Source organism: Tetrao urogallus, assembly GCF_951394365.1.
Source record: "Tetrao urogallus genome assembly, chromosome: 1".
Classification (NCBI taxonomy): domain Eukaryota; kingdom Metazoa; phylum Chordata; class Aves; order Galliformes; family Phasianidae; genus Tetrao; species Tetrao urogallus.
The window spans coordinates 70217491-70236446 of NC_136813.1; the positions used below are offsets into that span (position 1 = coordinate 70217491).

At 40.4% G+C, this 18956-nt stretch overlaps 1 protein-coding gene across 1 annotated transcript in view; it reads left to right on the top strand.

Moving 5' to 3' along the window:
- The window catches only part of TBL1X (transducin beta like 1 X-linked), a gene marked incomplete at both ends in the record, with an annotated part of 52540 nt that overhangs the window by 5445 nt on the left and 28139 nt on the right, over positions 1-18956 (top strand). The window contains 2 exons of the mRNA XM_079547137.1: positions 14243-14388; positions 16867-17119. Of these exons, the coding sequence (XP_079403263.1) occupies positions 14243-14388; positions 16867-17119 (399 nt within the window). The remainder of the gene's footprint in view (positions 1-14242; positions 14389-16866; positions 17120-18956) is intronic.

The following is an 18956-nucleotide window of genomic DNA, read 5'->3' on the forward strand; positions in this document are numbered from 1 at the left end:
GAACTTGTAATAATTGAATTCTATTTATTTGAAGGTGTCTTGATTCAGAGACCACCTCCAGGTGAAAATGTTGGCCTCAGTTACTGAAGTCAAGCTTAGGTGATGTCTGCACTGTAAGCATTCTACCAGCATGGAAGTAAAAGCACACAGAATGTTCCTATGGTGGATATATTTATACCAACAAAACAGGTGTGTTGGCAAAAGCAAAACAAGCTATACCAAAGGCACTGTTCTGCCATCCAAATTATGTAGGTTCAGGTTTGCACCTCTTCAAACTCCTGAGAAGCATACTTTTGCCAGCAGCCATCCTTACCACTGATACAGTCCTGTGGATTGTTTTCAGAATGAAGGACTGCGATTCTACAAAACCATACCGAATTTAGAATACAGAGATTTCTCATTCTGCTTTGTCTGCCCGAAACAGAAGCAGGAAGTTATCTGTCTTTCAGAATGAAGGGCAGTAACCAATATGCAGTAACAACCTCAGAGAGGACTGAAGAGAGGGAAGTGGCTAAACCAAGACACATTGAATCATGATGTACCTTTTAATCCAAACTATGCTGCCATCTGTTGTGAGTGACAAATCCTATCATAGATTCAAATGCTACAATTAATTACCTTCCCTACCCAGTCCAATCTGCCAATTCATTATTAAAGCTTTTCAAATTTAGTATTTTGATGGATTGATTGGTTGTTTGAACTGTGTTCTTTTTGTACCACTTACATGTATCTTGCACCATCAAATCGTATCAGCTCTCCATCTGTCTGAGGTTTCTACTGCTCTCCTACAGGACATTTATTGTGGTGGATGTCTGGCAATGCCTTGTTAGAGTTAAGATCGCATAAGTTCCCATTTTTACTCATACTTTCACTGTTGAATTTGAATTTTTCCATGTTTTATGACATACACTTGATAAACTTTTCCTCGATGTACAATCAGTACCATGTGCAAGATAATAAAAATGCTTTCTGGATACTTGCACTAAAAACATGTCAGTAAATTTTTAGCAGCTGACTTGGGCCAATTTATCATTATACTTCAGCATTGTAATTTGTTTTCTTCCCAGCTATATGAATTAAGCTAGTAATATAGTTGTTTTCCCCTGTAGATTCAGGATGACAGCATTGCATTGATGTTGATTGATTGGTTGATGTTTGACAGATTTTTCTAGAAGATAAGATTTTCTCCTAGGTTTTCAGCATAGGCTCAAAGGGCACAGAGAACATGATGTGTTTCTGTGAATCACAGCACAAATTTCTTTTAGAGTTAAAAGCGTGCAAGCAAAGGCCTTTCCTGTTAGCCACATCCAATGCAACTTACTCTCATTCTGTCTTCTGGAATTATAAGTGACGTGGATATTCTGAAGCTTCTGGGATTTCAGCATTATGACCTTGTCCAGTCACGTACTAATAGTTGGAATAGTGCTACCTTATATTTTTTTCCAATGCCATTTACAATACCTTGAAAAGGAACCAACAAAATCTGAAAGAAAATACATCTTTCTATACTCATTCTGTCCTTAAACAAAGAAATTTCATACAAATTGTAAACAAAATATCACAGTTTGCAAAAAGTGCATTCTCAGAACAGAAATGGAATGTTCTGTTCTTTCAAATTTGTGCTTTATGCAGCAATTTTTACTGTACATGCGTATGATTTTTTTCTCTGAAGTCCGTATTTTTTCTGTGTGAGGTATATTTTAAATAATTGTTATAGCACAGAGTTCCTGAGTCACAGATGTGAAAAGCGTATGAAAATGATTCAGCTTAAGCATAGCATAAAATATTGGCCTATATAGGTCAGCTAAATTTGCTTCAAAACTAACTGCTTTCTTTGCATAGAAGGCTGCTGCTGGGTAGAAGAGAAATATATAGTGCATAGGTTTTGCTTAAATTATTAAAATATATTCTTAGAAGAATAATTCAGAAGAAAGAGGCACTTGGTCAATAAAGGCACTTGGCTAATGTTTTAATAAAAAAATATGGTGTGAATATAGTGTCTGTGAATAATGATTTTTCCTTATTTCTCTCCTCTCTTCTCTCCACTGGTTAGTTCAAAGGAGAGCTCAGGCTCCACAGTGTCCAGCACTTCACAGTATGAGAATAGTTAAGGTTGGGGAGGACCTTTGGAGGTCATCTAGTCCAACTGCCCTGCTCATACCATGGTCAGCGTGAGTTGGATTTTGAGTAACTGCAAGGATGGAATGGACTTCAGGAAATACTGCTTTTCTGAAAGAGTGGTCAGGTGCTGAAATGGGCTGCCCAGGAAGGTGGAGGAGTCAGTGACCCTGGGGGTGTTTAAAAGTCATTTAGACATTGTGTTGAGGGATATGGATTAGTGGAAACTATTGGTGATTGGTGGACGGTTGGACTGGATGATCTTGTAGGTCTTTTCCAACCTTGGTGATTCTGTGGAGAGTCTGTAACATCCTTGAGCAGCCTGTTCCATTATTTGGTTGCCTTGACATTTGAAAAAAAAAAAAAAAAAAAAAAAAAAGCAGGGGAGGGGTAGGGATTAATGGCATTTCATGTGTGTTTCGATTTGTGCCCTTTTCCTCTTGTCCTTTCACTGGGTACCACTGAAATCTCCATCATCTTTGTACCCCTCAGGCAGTTATGCACATGGATAAGAAGCCCCTGAGCTTACCTGCTGTAGGCTGAACAGTCCCAGCTGCCTCATCCTTCCCTCATACATGGCATGCTCAACTCCACTGGTAATCTTTGTGGCATTTTGCTGGACTTTTTCCAGTGTTTCTCCAGAAATGGAGCCAGCAGTCCATGTGCGTCACACCAGTGCTGAGGAGAGGACAGGGATCACCTCCGTCAACCTGCTGGCAACACTCTTCATAGCACTGCTCAGGATGCTGTCAGCTTTCTTTATTGCAAGGGTAATTTCTGGCTCAGGTTCAGCTAGCCCAGCCTCCTTCTCAAAGCTGAAAAACTTCAAAGGTCTCTTGAAGTACCTTACATAAAGGTACTGTTGAACACTATAGTCACTGGAATGCTTATGAAGCTGCGTATATAGCAATGCGCTAGTGGTGAGGATGGAGACCTTTTGTTTGTGGAGGGAAAAGTATATCCTTGAAATGACATCCTGCCACCCAAAGATAAAATACACATTTTAGTGCTGTTCCAGTAATTATCTGTGGTGTATTGCCACTGACTCTGGACCACGTATATTCTGCCTGTGATGTGCAGTAGCTGTAGTTTGTAGGCAAAACTCAGCAGCTTTCCAGTGTATTTGCTTAGCTCCTATTTTCATGGGTACTTTTTTGCTAGTACAGTTGGATGCTGGTCAGGTATAAATGATTAAAGAAAAGAATGCAATTTTTAAGGAGATGCCTGAAAATTGGTAGTTGAATCTGGCCTTGAAGTTTTTGTGCCGTTATTTTCTTATTTGAAAATGAAGTTAATTCTATGTACAGTAAAAAGGTTATAGTCCTAAAATATATTTAAATCCTCTGGAGTAAGAATTGTAGTAATGCAGTATTTAACAGTATTTTGCTATTATTTTAGGTACTACTTGTGAATTTATAGGCAGTTATAAATTGGTTGAATATATTCATATATCTAAATGCAGTATGAATGAGATTCTGACAGTATTTATTATTCAGGAACAAATGTGAAGGCTGACTGCAGGAATCTTTCACCTTTTCAGTGATACGATAGCAGGCTTTGAAGCAATACAAAATCCATTTTTAATTGTCTTGGTTTAGCACGGATCTGATTTGTGGGCATGCAGCTCTATTTAAGCTTATGATACAAATCCAATCAACTGGAAGTTGGTTATAGAGCCAGTGTTTGTGACCTTTCTTGAATTACTTGAGATACACAAAAGCCGCGGTGTTGTTGCAGGAGTGAAAAATGTGTTACAGTAGATTTTGGATAGAAGTGCTTGAGAAAACTAACAAAACCAGTTTGGGTTTAAATAAAAGAATTAACATTCCTATCTAATGAGAAACTGTCTGTTTCTATACATTGCTTGTAATATAACGTAATGTATATAACCTTTCCCTACAAGATATGACTGTAGTAAAGAAAACTGTGCTTTCAAAAAGGTATGGAGATTTTCACTGAATTGCCACCATTTTTTTATTTCTCTCCTGCCTTCTGTATTTCTTTTAGATTAGGGAGGAAGTTACTGTATGATTTCACAAGCAGCGAGACTGATTCTGAATATGAAATAATACTTCGTAGTTGGAGGATGAATGACTGCTGAGGAGACAAGTCCATTTTTTGAATAAGAACTCTGTTACGCAGTTTCTCACTCAGCAAGTAATCATTTATTCTCTTTGAAAACACTAAGTAGATTTTAAGAGAATCAGGGTCAGCATTATAAGACAACTAGCTTTATTAAGCTGCACCAAAAACATTTTTTAAATAATTATCAAAGCTATAATCTTGCAAAAGATTAAGCTGCTAGGTTAAAGGTAAATACCTTTAAGTTTAAAGATAAACAAATGAGTTGCTAAGCTTACACTTCTGTATTGTACAGAACGTTCTATTAACCCACATCCCACTGTGCACTTCTTTTCATAGAACAGTGAATACAGGCTAGCAGTATTTGATGCTCAGCTTCCCAAAATCCAAATTCCACGATGGAGAGGAAAAAATACTTTTACAGCTACAGAAGTTATTTGTTTTGCCATGGTTATATTTACAGGAGAATGCAGTAAGCTGTATGATGGCCATTTTTATGTGTGTTTATGTGCACAAGCTTAAAGTTCTGTGACCAGATATCTACATTACTTACACATACATAAATAATAATTTTGAATGTTTTATTTGATCAAGCAATCCCTTTGAAACTTCTTTCTGTCTCATTTACCCCTGTTGTGTAATAGTAGTCACATAAATGTCACATAAGAAAAGCAATACTTTGTGCAGAATTTTCTAAGTTCTGATGAAGGAAAAAAATACAGTGAGCATCTTGTTTCTTTGCCTTCTGCAAAACCCTGCTTCTTTGGTATTTCCTTCTAGGTCTGTTGAGAGAACAGTTTAAAAACTTGGCTATTTTCATTTTTGTTTGGCCTGAAAGGTGCTGTGCAGTGCTGGATCTCAGACACTGAGCAAACACAGAAATTGGAAGTTATGCAAATAAACCTTTTCAAGTTTATTCCATAGCCCATGTTTTTGTTCTGATCATCTGATGTCCTGATCATTATAGCTTACATAATTACAGTATCACAGCAGTATAGGGATATTAAGAAAATTGGATACTGGGGGGGGAGGAAAGTATCTTTAGATCAAGATGTCTTTGCTTAGTAAAACCAGCGATGTGTTACATGTTTGTGTAGTGCTTTTCCTGATTGTTGGCCATACCCAGTGAAAGAAGCTGTAATACAGTGCTGCAGTTTTGCAGTTATATATCACACCACTTCACATCTCTAGCCAGCACAGCTCCATTTGAACTCCATGTGTAGTGGCCATGAGCAGAAACCATTCCAGAGCTGAGGTTCCTGAGTGCCCACAGTGCGTCAGCCACAGTGTCCTTCCTGCTTGACACTGCTTGCAGGTGTATATTAAAACTGATTAAAAAAAAAGAACACATCTTACAGAAAAAAATGAGAAGTGTGTATGACTGTGAAGGTCTGTTACGTGAAAGGGAACCTTCCAATGTTGCACAACATTTTGCATGTTTGATTGAACAGGGTTGAAAATAAGAGAGCCGTGAGGTGCTGGAACAGGCTGCCCAGAGAGGCTGTGAATGCTCCATCCCTGGAGGTGTTCAAGACCAGGTTGGATGAGGCCCTGGGCAGCCTCTGGTCTAGTATTAGGTGTCTGGTGGTTGGTGGCCATGCTTGTGGCAGCGGAGTTGGAACTTGGTGATCCTTGGAATCCCTTCCAACCCAAGCCAATCTATGATAACATCTATGATCCCATTAATTTAGAAGGATTATTTGTTTTTTTCTCCTGCAGTTACTTCAAATCTTGCCCATAGTTGCATTAAAGTGTTAGGTCTGCATTGACATTTATTTGCAGTTGTCAGCCTATTTACACAGAGCAAGTGAAAAAGGAGGATTATTTCAGATCTTGTTTTCGAAAGATTTTTTTAAGTTCCTCTTTCCATTGCTCATGTTCTGTTTTCTGTCTGTATCGTATTTCTTTTTGTTAATTTGCAGCACTCAGAAAGACTTAAGCAGTGAGTGCCAAGTATTGCTCATGAAAAGATCATTTCCAAGTAGTATTAATCTTTTCCAGCATATTTTCCTTCATGAAAGGAAAAAAAAAAAAAAGAAAAAAGAAAAAAGAAGAAAAACCTGCCAAAAACATTCTTTAATAAAATAATTTTGGGTAGCAGACATTTACTTGGAATTCTTGGCAGAAGGTAAGCAGGTCAGATATCCAAGAAAAAAGGGTGTAACGTTTAATATTGGTGAATAATGGCTTCTACAAAACTTAGGGTAACCAGGCACATTATAATTTTAGCAGCTGACATAAGCTACAGTTAGGGATAATTTCTTTGTGAAGAACGTGTAATACAGGGCACATTTGCTAGGGCTCTAGAAATAATTTTAATCGCTCCGCAATCCTAATCTTGAAACAAATGTACAGGCCCTATTGTTCAGCTGATTTTTCTAAAAATATGTTTCAACTGCAGTTCTTATTTTAAATTGCTAATGTGTGTCCTTGCTAAGCCCTTTATGTAATTGCAAAGGTAAGTCTTCAAAAATAAGCAGACACTGCCAAAACTAGAGAGGCACTGTAGGATGTATTACTGAGAAAGCTCAGCTAGGAGAAAAATCTCAGGCTGCTGTGAATAATAAACAAGATGTGGTTCAGGCTTTTTACCCACCTATTTTTTAGCTGCTTGTAGGATGTTATCAGTGGCTCTAGGCACCAAATGTTGCTAACTGCAACAAAACATATTTCGGAGAAACCAATGTCCTTTCTGCAAAAACTATGCACAAGGGTTCTGCGAGCATATTTTTTATGTCTGTAGTGGCTTCACACAGATGGGCAGCTAAAGTCCACTGCAAGCACTCTCCCTCCCCATAAAGGAAGAGGGGGAGAAAATACGATGAAAGAGGGCTCATGGGTTAAGATAAGGACAGGAAGATTGCTCGCAAATTACTGTCACAGGCAAGACAGACTCAGCATAGGAAGATTAATTGTAACGTATTGCCTGTTACTAACAGACTAGAGCAGTGGGAGCTAAGTGGGAACTAAACCACCTTATCCCCATCCACCTTTCTCTCACTCCTCCCCCCAAGCAGCACAGGGGAACAGGCAGTGGGGGTTGCGGTCAGTCCGTAGCCCTTCATCTCTTCCACTTCTCCATGGCCAGCTCTTAGCCCTCGCTTCACATGGGTCCCTTCTACAGCACTGTCCTTCCCAAACTGATCCCACAGGGGCTTCCCACAGGCTGCCCCATCATGGCTCTGTACCACAAGGCCCACCCTTCAGGCACTGCCCCACACGGTTCCCACGGGGGGCAGCTCCCCCAGCCTTCCTGCCCCACCGCTGCCCCTCTTCACGGGCTGCACCTCCAGCCCAGGCCACTGCTGCAGGGTACCCACAGGCCATGCCTCCTGCAGGTCACAGCTACCACTGCCCCATGGGTTCCTCTGTGGCCGCACAGGGAGATCTGCTGTAGCCAAAGCTGTGCTCCCTTCCTTAAATCTGCTCTCGCACATCACACCTGGCGCCACTCATGGCACTGCTCTAGCAGCAGTGGGTCCCATTGGAGCAGCTGCAGCTGCAGCTACTCTGCTCTGCTCTGATGTAGGGCACTGCCAGGCTCTGCTCACAGAGGTCACCCTGCAGCCTCCCTGCTTTCCAAATCTTGCCATGTCAGCCCAATACAATGTCTATATAATTACATTTAGACAGAAATGTAAGAAGCAAGGATGGGGATTCATGCTGTGTTTGTAATTCACACTCAGTGCATCCTAATAGAAAGGGAATTCCTGCATTGCAAAATGGCAGCTGCAGTCAAGTGCAGTAAAGAACATCATTGGGTTCTCTTGAACAATGGTCTAGAAATGGTTTAACTTGTTCCAGGGGCTCAGCTAGCATGTGCTGTGTCCAGGATCAAGAAAATAAAGTTATTCCAAGTTAAATTGTTTGCTTCTGTCTTTCAGCCAGAAGTTGACTTCTTACGTGAATTTTCATGGGCTCAGAGATATGTTTTCTTTGCTTCTCTATACTAACGAATTTAGACCTTCAAAAGCCTTAATTTAACATTAATTGTTTTCTTCATACATTGCTGTTTGGAAGAAATGATTTTGTTAGTAGTTCTATTTCACTGTTCTTTGGTGGAATTTCTTTAAACTGCAGTGGTGTGGCTCTGATTTATTTCAGGTCACCGCATTGCACCATTCTTCCTTTCTTGCCTTCCAGCTCAGATGGCATTCCCAAGACCCAGATGTCAAATTTTGGAAGATCTTTTTCCACTGTTTGCATCTGGTTTCTTTGGCAAGCTCAGGAAGCATTGGAGTTATTTGGGTTTGGTGTCATGGCAAGGCTGCCAATGGGACTGTGTGTGGACATCCTTTCCTTCTGTGTGCAATGTACTTTTAAGTCATCATGCTGTGGAATGCTTCTGCTTAATGTGTCTGAATCTCCCAGGAATTTTGCACTTATGCCCATTTATGGCGATAAAGCTGACTTTCTTTAACCCCATTCAGGGCCATCTTTCCTTCCCTGCAGCCCGTACAGCTGCAGTCAGCTCTTAGATGTGTTCCATCCTTGCATGTATTTTACATCAGCCAAAGTATCAGCAATAATGCCAGTCACGGTAATACCTTAAGAAAACAAGCACTCGTGCCATCAGAAGAATGAGATTGCTAGTGAATCACATCATAGCAGTTGCAAAAACACAAGTTACCAAGACGTTTTAATCATTGGTACAACCTTCCTTATTTTTGTACCCTGTACCTGCCAAATACTTTATAAGAAAACAGCGTGTTGTATTAAGATAAGAATTGGAAGACATAGTATTTGGAAATTCCATAAAGAAGAAGACAACACAGTATTAGAGAAATCAATGAAATAAAATGTGTTGATTATTTAACAGTGCACCTGGAGGTAGTTAAATTATTATGGAAAAAAGAGTTGACATCTATCTCTTAAAGTAGTAACAGCACTAATTTAGTAACTTCAGGAAAATGAACATGGAGTCACTGCATTTTGAAAACCTGTCTGGACTGCCTGAATAAAGGAAATAGGAAAAGTCATTAAAGGAAATGGCACAGACCTCCATGTGATATCTCAAAATTTTCCTGGACTGAAAACCACACTGGGCTTGACTTATTCAAAGATTTGTAAGAATGGGTCATAACTTCTACTCGGTTCCTCCTAGAGATGTCTGAGATGTGCGTCAGAGACAGTTTGATGTTGATAATTATTTCTTCTCTGTTTCACTCTGTGGTAACAAATGTTTCACGTATATGAAGAATCACATAGTATGAATAATTAAATTGAATAATTTGCAACCAACTTAGAGACAAAATGTGCTTTTAAAAAAATTGAACAGTACGTTAAGCAAACTTACTAGGTTTAAAAACAAATTTAGTTCATAAGCAGGACACTTGTATGGTACTCGGCAGACAGATTAACTGTCGGTAGTCATTCCTGAGTTACTGGCTAAGACAGAAATATGTCAAAAGACGTTGCTTCCACAGACCCTTCTTTGTCAGTCTGCTCACCTGCACAAATGCAGCAGTAGGTGCCATAGCTATTGCACTTTAAGTTTAAACACGACTGCTCTTTACAGCGATAAAGGAATCTGAAAATGAAGGGAGCACTTAGGGAATGTCAGTCAGATGGATCTATGATTGCTAGATCAAGTAGCACAGGGAATACTCAGCAGCACCCCATTTGTGTGCTTAAAAGAAGGAGTGCTTAACTCAGACCAGGTGAGGCACGTCTCTAGAGGACACAGGGCTTTCTTAAGGCTGCGTGGCAGCCCAGTTATCTCTGTTTCCTATGCCTGCATTTTCTAGGCATTGCTGCTGTGAGCCAAGCATATTGCAAACAACTAAAGTTACATAGCCTGCAGATCAATCAGCATGCAAAGAACAGCATTATGTTCTTTAAACAAAAAATCAGTGGCAAATACTGTCTGTCAGGGAAGCCATTTTTAACTGAAAATGGAGCAGCCAAGGAAAAAAAAACCCGACACTATTATTTCTATTTTTGCAGTTGCAGAAAAATCGATCAGTGAAATTTTGCAAAACAGCCCTACATATGCATTTTTTGGCACTGCCTGGGGGAAGAATTCCCAAATGACTGTGTAGTACCACTGATAATGTATATAGGCACCTCGATGTGGGAAGAGATGCAGCGCAGAACCAGGATTTGTTATCACTGTCAGTATAAACGTGGGAGAATCTCTAAATGATGAATTTCACTCACTTTTCAAGTCAAAAACACTTGCATAGCAATTTTTGTTAGGTGAGATTCATTTCATTATGTCATTTTTCTTCTGCGTTCATTATGAATTTTCATATGTCATTCAATGCTTTTATGCTGTGCAAAATCTTCCCAGACTACTATGCCAGAGCAGATAGATACTGCCTTTTACGTGATCATACGAAGTCCTGCAGTTAATCCGCTGTTCGTTTGGATTTTTTTCATGTATGATTATGTTTTTACACATTGTGTGTAGTTCCGATGGTACATGTTTTCCCATATTTTCTCTGGGCTGAGGTGGGAAAGACCTGGCAGCCATCCTCTCAAGGCTGCTGAAAGATGCCATTTGGGGCACTGGTTGTGTCACTGCACAAGTGACTGTCCAGCTAACGGGTACAAAACCAGTTCCAGCATGTGGCCGTGGTCCCTCCCTTTGACCCTTTGTGTTCATACCCACATCCTTAAAAGCTCTGAGTCTCACTGTATGTGTCCTCAAAGGTTTTACTCCATTAAGACACCACTTACTGGTGTTATTTGGGTATAAATTAATGTTTTATAGAGTGATTATTACAATCGCTGGGCTGACAGAATTTTAAGAAGTGACGCATATGGACACACATTTGCAAAGCACTTCTTTCATTTCACAGCTACTGTAGCGTTTTGAGTTTTGGTCTGCCAAAGTGGCATACCATCCCGGTCACATCCTTCCTTAAGACTGCCATTTGCAGAGCACGTTCTCCTGCTGTTCTCCCTCCCTGACTGCCTTGACAGCCTGCACAGTCATCGAGGGGGTGGTGTGCTGGCTTCCTGGCTTAGCGCTGCCTCATGTGGTTTCATGAACTTCAGAAAGAGGGCCAAGCTAACATTTGTAACACAAGCGTTTAAATAGCTAGCATTTAAAAGAAACTTGCCTTTGTTCAGTAAAAATCACCTTTTTATATGACTGAACCATACAGAGCTGCAACACAGCTATATAATTCCATGTACTCACAGTGCCCTAAAGAGAACTGATGACATCTGTTAACTATAGAAGCAAAGCTCTAATGATTTTTCGGTTACCAAAAACCTGATGTGGGTACAGTTTCATTCAGAATTTTCTTAACTGTGTGTGCAACTTTTAAAGTCACTGTACTTTCATATGTTATGTAAATTCTATGGTAATATTTAAGAAATCAGGAGATAACCAGCTATAGGTTGGTTGGGTGTTTTTGTTTCTTTGTTTTCCTTTTAAATACTGTTGTACATTAGGATTTTTTTCAAGAGGGTTGAGGAACACAGTGTCCAGCAGCACCCGTTTAAGCAGTTTCACTCTTGATTTTCATTATTTGGATCTTACCAGATAAGATTTGGGAACATCTGTCTCAGCTGCTGGAGACAAGTGAGTGAGATTTCTGTTCAGTGACGGTGTATCCAGGAGTTTTTTGTTTGGTCATCTCTCGGGTGCTTTGGTAATAGTTACTTGTCATGGAGAGAAACAGTCAAATGAAAGGATTCATTTCAATAACACAGCTGTGTTTTGTGCTGAGAGGTCCCTTTTCTCACCCGCAGTCAGGTGAGAGGTCTTGCACTTCAAGGACTTGGCAGCTCAGTACTGGCCAGAGAGGTTAGCTGTATGCCATGTTAACCTGTCTGTTGGCAACAATGTGACTTGAAATGAGATGTGACAGCAGTCAGCAAAAAGGTCTGCAGGACACTACGCAGTAATGACATTGTAGTTAATTTTAAGGCTGCTGTAGACCACAGTAAGTTTTCTGTTTTTTACCATCTCCTATAGATGTTTACTGTTTGCCATTTTTATTCTGTCTGCCTTTTGATCAAATCAGAGACCACTTTACAAAATTGTGAGCTGCCAGCTCACAAACTAGCTGCTGTCTTTTGTGGTAGGGAACTTCAGTGCTTCTGGACAACAGCTTAATTATCTGCATCTACTGCATTTTTAAGTAGATGGACTGATTAATCTGTAATGCTTTTTAAAGTCCACTGCTTTTCAAGAATGTGTTATTACTGTTGTTGTTTAATTTGAATAAGTATAAATATATGTGTAGTGGGATCTGATTAATTGCATGCCATATATTTATATAGAGAGATTTCAGTGTTCAGCAATCAAACCCTAGGTCTCTGACTCAAGCTGTGTGTGCTGAGTGACTTCATTCTTACTGTGTTACCCAGCAATGTGTTTGGATGTTCTGCAAAACAAATAACAAGGCAAAAACACTGCCCTGCAGATCTATTTTGGATGCAGCAGGAGGTCCAGCAGCTCATAAACTAGACCAGGATATAAAGAGTGAGACAGGGTAAAGGGGGACCAGGGATTAGATAAATAATACTGCTGTTTTTCAGGTGTTTTTTCCCTATGCTTTGTTTTCATGCTTGTGGTCATACACAATACTTCGTCTGGATTGACCAGGCACTTTTTAGAAAGTGTCCTGAGCATTCCTAAAAATGGAGGAGTGCTGGGAAAGGGAATTATGGTAGGGAAGGGTAGGGAAAGGCTGGCGGAGAAGAAAAGCAGTGGCAAAAAGAAGTGCGTAGGGGGAGAGAATCACAGAGAAATACGTACCTTGGTTTTCACATGTGGGAGGCATTCTGTTTCTTAGCTTGTTTTTGCTATCTGTCTATGATGGTAATTGAGCTGGTTGCAAAAAGAGTCTTGAAAACAGTTTGAGAGAGGGAGAGAAAGTAGTGCTGTGGAGCGAGCCCAAAATCCTGTCCGCCAGCCCACACACAATCGGACATTGCAGTGACAGAGGGGAAATCCCTTAACGGACAGAACTATAAATGAAACTACTGTTGACAAGGGGAAGAGGCAAAGCTATATTTAACGGAAGTATTTTCATTTGAGAACTGCTTTCTTTTTTTCTTCTTTTTTTCTTCTTTTTTTTCCCTCTTGTCTGGTCAGCAGAGACTGCTAAGATTCTTCCTGTTTGAGACAGCGCATGGGTGGTTTCCCCAAGGCTTTTAATGTTAGATTAATGCTCTGGAGACAGTGTGGTGATAAATGGGTTCCTACGGTTACATCTACATCCTGTGCTCCCTTCCCCCACCACTGCCTGGGCCGTGGGTCTACGGCCTCCAGGCCAGACAGCAGTGCCCAGCAGCCCTACCAGCTACTCGGCTGCACAGCCTCAACATTCGTCCACAAATACACTTCAATTCACAGCGTCACAACCAGTTCTTTCTAGGACAGTGACAAAAATGGAAATGGAAAAGGGAAAGAAAATGAAATGGTGAAGAGAAAAGCATCGGGCTGAAGGGAGGGCTGTCGAATTGGCTCTTCATCTGCAGTGACAGATCCCAATTAATTACTTTTGCTGTTGCTGTTCGCTTTCAGAAGATAGGTTTGCAGGAGCGGTCATTCTGTTGATTCATGCTTAATGGCAGTGCTTCGTGTGTCGTACTGCGCTCAGCAATAAATGTGGAGTTTAAACTTCTCCCTTGCATAAGCACACGGCTCCCCTGCGTGAGCTGCTCCCGTGCCCTGGTGTTGTGTGGTGCTGGCAGGGGTGTAAGTGCTCAACTTCAGGAAGCACTGACACAAAAACGTAGACAGGAAAATGAGGACCTGAGTTATTTTTATTGTTAGCTGAACGTGCCTTCGTGCTGACTCGTATTTTTCATGTTTGTGTTTTCGTTTTCAGCTGGCCGGTTCCCATGATTACTCTCCTGTGCGTGCATACATGTTTTGGAGGGATGCTTGCTACCCATGAGATGTGCAGGGCTGTGCACAGGCAGCTACTGGCACAGCTCTCCTTAGCCTCTGCAGCAGCCTTCCCCCAGTTGTGCTGCAGTGTCTTTTGCATCTTGAAGCAGAATTATTTTTAGACCATGAAGGTGTATCTGGCTGGTGCGTTTAGATTTCATGTCATGGCTTCCTTTTCCTGCTCAGGTTTCTCCCACTCGGCCTTCACGTTCGGCATCGAGAGCCACATCAGTCAGTCCAACATCAACGGAACACTAGTGCCACCTGCTGCACTCATCTCCATCCTCCAGAAAGGGCTCCAGTATGTGGAGGCTGAGATCAGCATCAATGAAGTAAGTACCCCCAGCACGCCTTGCACACCCCTCCTAGGCACTGCCGGCCAGAGTGCTGGGGCTCACCAAGGAACACATCTCAAAAACACACACCCACCATCCATCCTCACGTTGCATTGATGCAGTTTCCTTTTGTTGCTCTCCCTGTTTTGCACCACCCAGCAGAGAGCCAGGCAGCTCTGAGGTACACGTTTCGTTTTTTTGGCTGTGGCACCGAAGCCACCTCTGTGTTGCTTATTTGGGATTTGCAGTGTTTCCACTACCCAAGGCAAAAGAGCCGGTGCAGAGATTCCTGCAGCAAACAAGATGGTGTGTCTGTGTTTACAGTGCTGTGTTTTCAAGGTGACAGGAAAAGTTTGCAATGTAGGTTGAAACTTCAGTCTGTGCTGCCTTTCAGAACCTGTAGTGCTGCTGTTTGCAAGCTGTGAGGAACCTGACTAACAGTCCATAGAGATCACTGGGGAGATTCGTCTGATTTCAGTGGCTTTGGCTCAGATCATACAGAGACTGAGCACCATCCCATCATAGCACAGACATGCCAAAACGAGTGTGTGTAAATTCTCATCCTGGCTGGATCACTGGTTGTCTGTGTGCATTGTGTGAGCAGCCACAAAGTGTCTCTGTTCTCATTGAGCTGCAAGGAGAAACAAAGAGGGCATGTAGGAAAGAGCCAGTGTTTTTGCCCTGCCAACCTTAAAAAGGCGCAATACTTTGAGAGGGAGTGGAGCATGGCAGATGAGCAAGTGCTGCATTACAAAATATTTACCACAGTTAGCTGTATTTGTCAGAGATCTGTATTAATATTAATGCGTAAAAAGCTATTGCTTTTTCCTCTATAGCTGAACGTTGTATGTGAACAACGTGGGTGAGAACAAAGGAATATAAAATAGAGAAAAGGCTGTGTTTGTACTGTATGGTTTGGAAATCCATTTGTTTTTATCTTTATCTGTATGGTTTTATTTTTATGACTCAATACCACATTTAAGTGTTGTATATGTGTTTTTTAATTGGGGCAGTGACATTTGACATTCGTGCCAAGCTGCACTTTGATGGTGTTGTAATAACAAACCAATGTGAGGAATCTCTCTCAATTTGCTGCTACTTAACATTTGGCCTTGTGTCTGATATTAGATCTACACAGTTAGAGTGTTTCTAACCATGAACAGCACCTATAAATTCAGGTTATATGAAAGGTGTAAGGACCTATTCCTGTGAATCCAGCTTCAGAATTAACCTCTTTTGAGTGAATCATCTAAAAATACATGTGTTGTCACTGCTGTGATTTATTTTTTCTCTCCAAGTGGTTCAATTCTGCTTGATTATATAGTTAGAAGCAAAACAAAAGCCACTCTTCCTCAAGTCTGTGTGCCAGTAGTGGCTACAGATATATTGTGTGTATTACTTCAAAGTGGTGAGTAATCGTGAGTTTATAAATTAGTGTGCATAAAGTTGAAGTATTGTTTGTGATTTGTGTGAAGGCAGTCGTGGAAATATTCCAGTGAACATTTTTATAGTTAAAAATGTAGGATGCCAAAATTCATTGGCAAACATTTGTTTTTCATGTTGTAGCAAGGACTTGAGCCAGGATTCAAATAAATGTCTATAGAGACATTTACATAAAAAATGTTGAGGAGAAAGAGGTCTTATATGTGTCTTCTCTAATGACTCTTTTCTCTGTTTTCTTCCCCATAAGGAAACAAATATATAGTACTTTAATAATGTAAGGTATAATTCCAAGGACAGTGCAAGAGAAACAGACTTGTAAGCCAAACTGTTTTTTTTCCTCACCAGTTATTGGTATCACTTTCAAAAGATAATAGGTAATAGGAAAGTGAAAGTGAAGCAGAGCTAAGTAGATAAAGCAGTTGTTGACATGAGTCTGTATTAAGTCTTAAAAAATAGCCTTTGAAGGTTAATTCAATTGCTTGTTAAACCTGAAGCCTAATTTACAGAAATCAAAACGAGATCTGTAACTATTGTTAATAAAACTAGGGGGAAAAAGAAAGGAATAATAGTGGTAAAGCAGTCCTGTACAATCAGCTACAACTGGTGCTGCTGGGCTGATGAATGTGGTATAAAGAAACAGTGAATTTGCATATACATCTTATTTTATCTGAGGTTCGTTATTCATCTGCTGCTTCCATTCATATGTTACTGCTAGTGCAGGAAACGCAAACCATTCAACCCAAGTCCATTTGGCTCTGTCATGACTTCAGCCATTATTCTTTCCTTTTCAAAATACTAAATAAAGAAAATTTTCTGTTATAATTCAGACGATACATTTTCACAACATCATATTTTTGAGCCTGTAAAGAGTTCAGCTGCCTGATTTTTGTGTAAATTTTGTACAAATTATGGTTTCACAGAACAGTATCCTCACGCAACCTGGTTTTGTTTTGTTTCTTTATAACATTGCCTCTTTACCAGCCTCGGTAGATCCTGAGCTTGCAATTTTACTTTGGCTCATTCTCTTTGCAGGATGGTACAGTATTTGATGGCAGGCCAATAGAGTCACTGTCTCTGATAGACGCAGTGATGCCTGATGTTGTACAGACCCGGCAGCAAGCATTCAGAGAGAAACTAGCTCAGCAGCAAGCCAGTGCAGCAGCAGCAGCAGCAGCAGCAACGGCAGCAACAGCGGGAACAACGACGACTGCTGTTTCCCAGCAGAACACACCAAAGAACGGAGAAGCCACTGTGAATGGAGAGGAGAATGGGGCACATGCAATAAGTAAGCCAACCTGTGCAGCTGCTTTCCGCTGCTGGGGTAGATTAGATATTGAATAATCCTCATGTACTTGGTGTCTCTAAGGTGGTAAAACTGAGGGGAATAATTTCAAGAGGATGGGGTAATCCTAGAAAGATTTCTGACTAGACAACACTTTTTCTCTCACAGTATTATCTCTTACAATGCAAAAACTTCAAATATCTTCACAATTGCAAGTTGAAACCAGTGTCATGAAATGGAGCTGTGTGCAGTTTCCTTGGAGCAGGCTATCTGTAGATTTCATTAATAGGTGCTTTAATACATACGATGACAGTTGGGAGAAGCTGCAGCTGCATTTGATCATTTTGGCCAAGCTAGGGGAGGGTGGGTTGAGGGGCTGGGCCCTGCAAGCCATATTTGTGTAATTAAAGCATGACCAGAGCACAGCACTGAGCACTAACTACCCTGTGATGATCCATTGCCTTACTGCAAAGGTCCTTGGAGCAGTTTGGCCTATGCATTCCTGTACAGAATAGTCAAAAACTGGATAGAAGCTTGTATGAGCCGCTCCTAGCAGTTTGGAAACAGTGAATTTCTTTTGAAGGCACAGAGGAGAGAATTCCTTGCTTTTTTCTTAATGCCACATGCTTAGTCATACAAGCATCACTGTGAAAGTCCTACCTCCTGTAGAATGTTCCTGTATGGGAACAGTCAGTCCCTAAGAGCTCCACGTTCACCTTTGTTTACTGATGACAGAGATTGAGCTCATGTCTTAGACATCTAAAGTTAGGTATATATACCTGTAGGTGTAACCAAATCTTGATGGCTGTGCTAACATTGTTGAGCAGATGTGATTAATGGTTCTGTTTTGTGTGTGCAAACCATATTAGGGCATTGTCTAACATCTGAAACGAAACCTCAATACATTATATATTTCAAAAGAAATTCTAGAGGAACATGTGTGGCAGGTTTTGTAGGAAATCCCAAGAATTCTTTAGTTTAGACAAGAAACAGGTCAGGACTGTTGTCATGTAACAGATTTTCTTTGTTCTGCTGTGTAGATGCCTTTATCAGTCTCTGTCTTCTCTTTGACTTGAATAGACTCCTCTCTGGGTCAGTGAGAAAAATGCTTTCATACCAGATTTTTCTTCAGGGAATTTCAGTCAGACAGAATGGTTTCCCCCAGTAATATTGAAATGATTTAAAATACATTTTTCTTTTGAGAAAGCAATGTTAAAAGTTCTAAAAAATTCCAAGATGTTACTTGTTTTAGATCTGTGAAAAATGTTAGTATTTTATTTCCAGCTGATCCTTTGTTTTGAAGTTGAACTTATTTCATATCTGAAGTGGTACAAGCAGAAATGAAAGCACTTTCAAATTTATCTACCGCTGACTTTTTGTTGCTGTTGTTAACTCTTTCATTCTGATCATTGGTAAAGATTTTTGGAGAATTTCCTTCTGTCTCAGTAAACAAATTCTGAAGGTAGAAAACCAAATATCAGATCATCACAAATGCAGAACTTCTCAGACTTACTTTCTGTGATCTGAAGAAACTTGTATTCTGTTGTGTTAAAAAAATGAGAGCCTTTCAGATCAATTCAGATGTGTAACCCCTCTAAACCTCAGTCTCTCAGATTTGTCATCATTTTTATTAAAAGTAATGGTTCTTACAGTGGTTTTTAACAGAAGTAGTTTAATGAACAGTTGTGAACGTTTCTTAGTGTATTCAGGTAGAGAAGTCATATATGACTTAATCTCATCCAATATCTGCATGGAGCAGAATGCAAGAAGATGACATCGGTGTTGTCCAGTGAAATTTCATAGGCTATTAGACTGCAAATTTCAAAGCATGAACATGGCT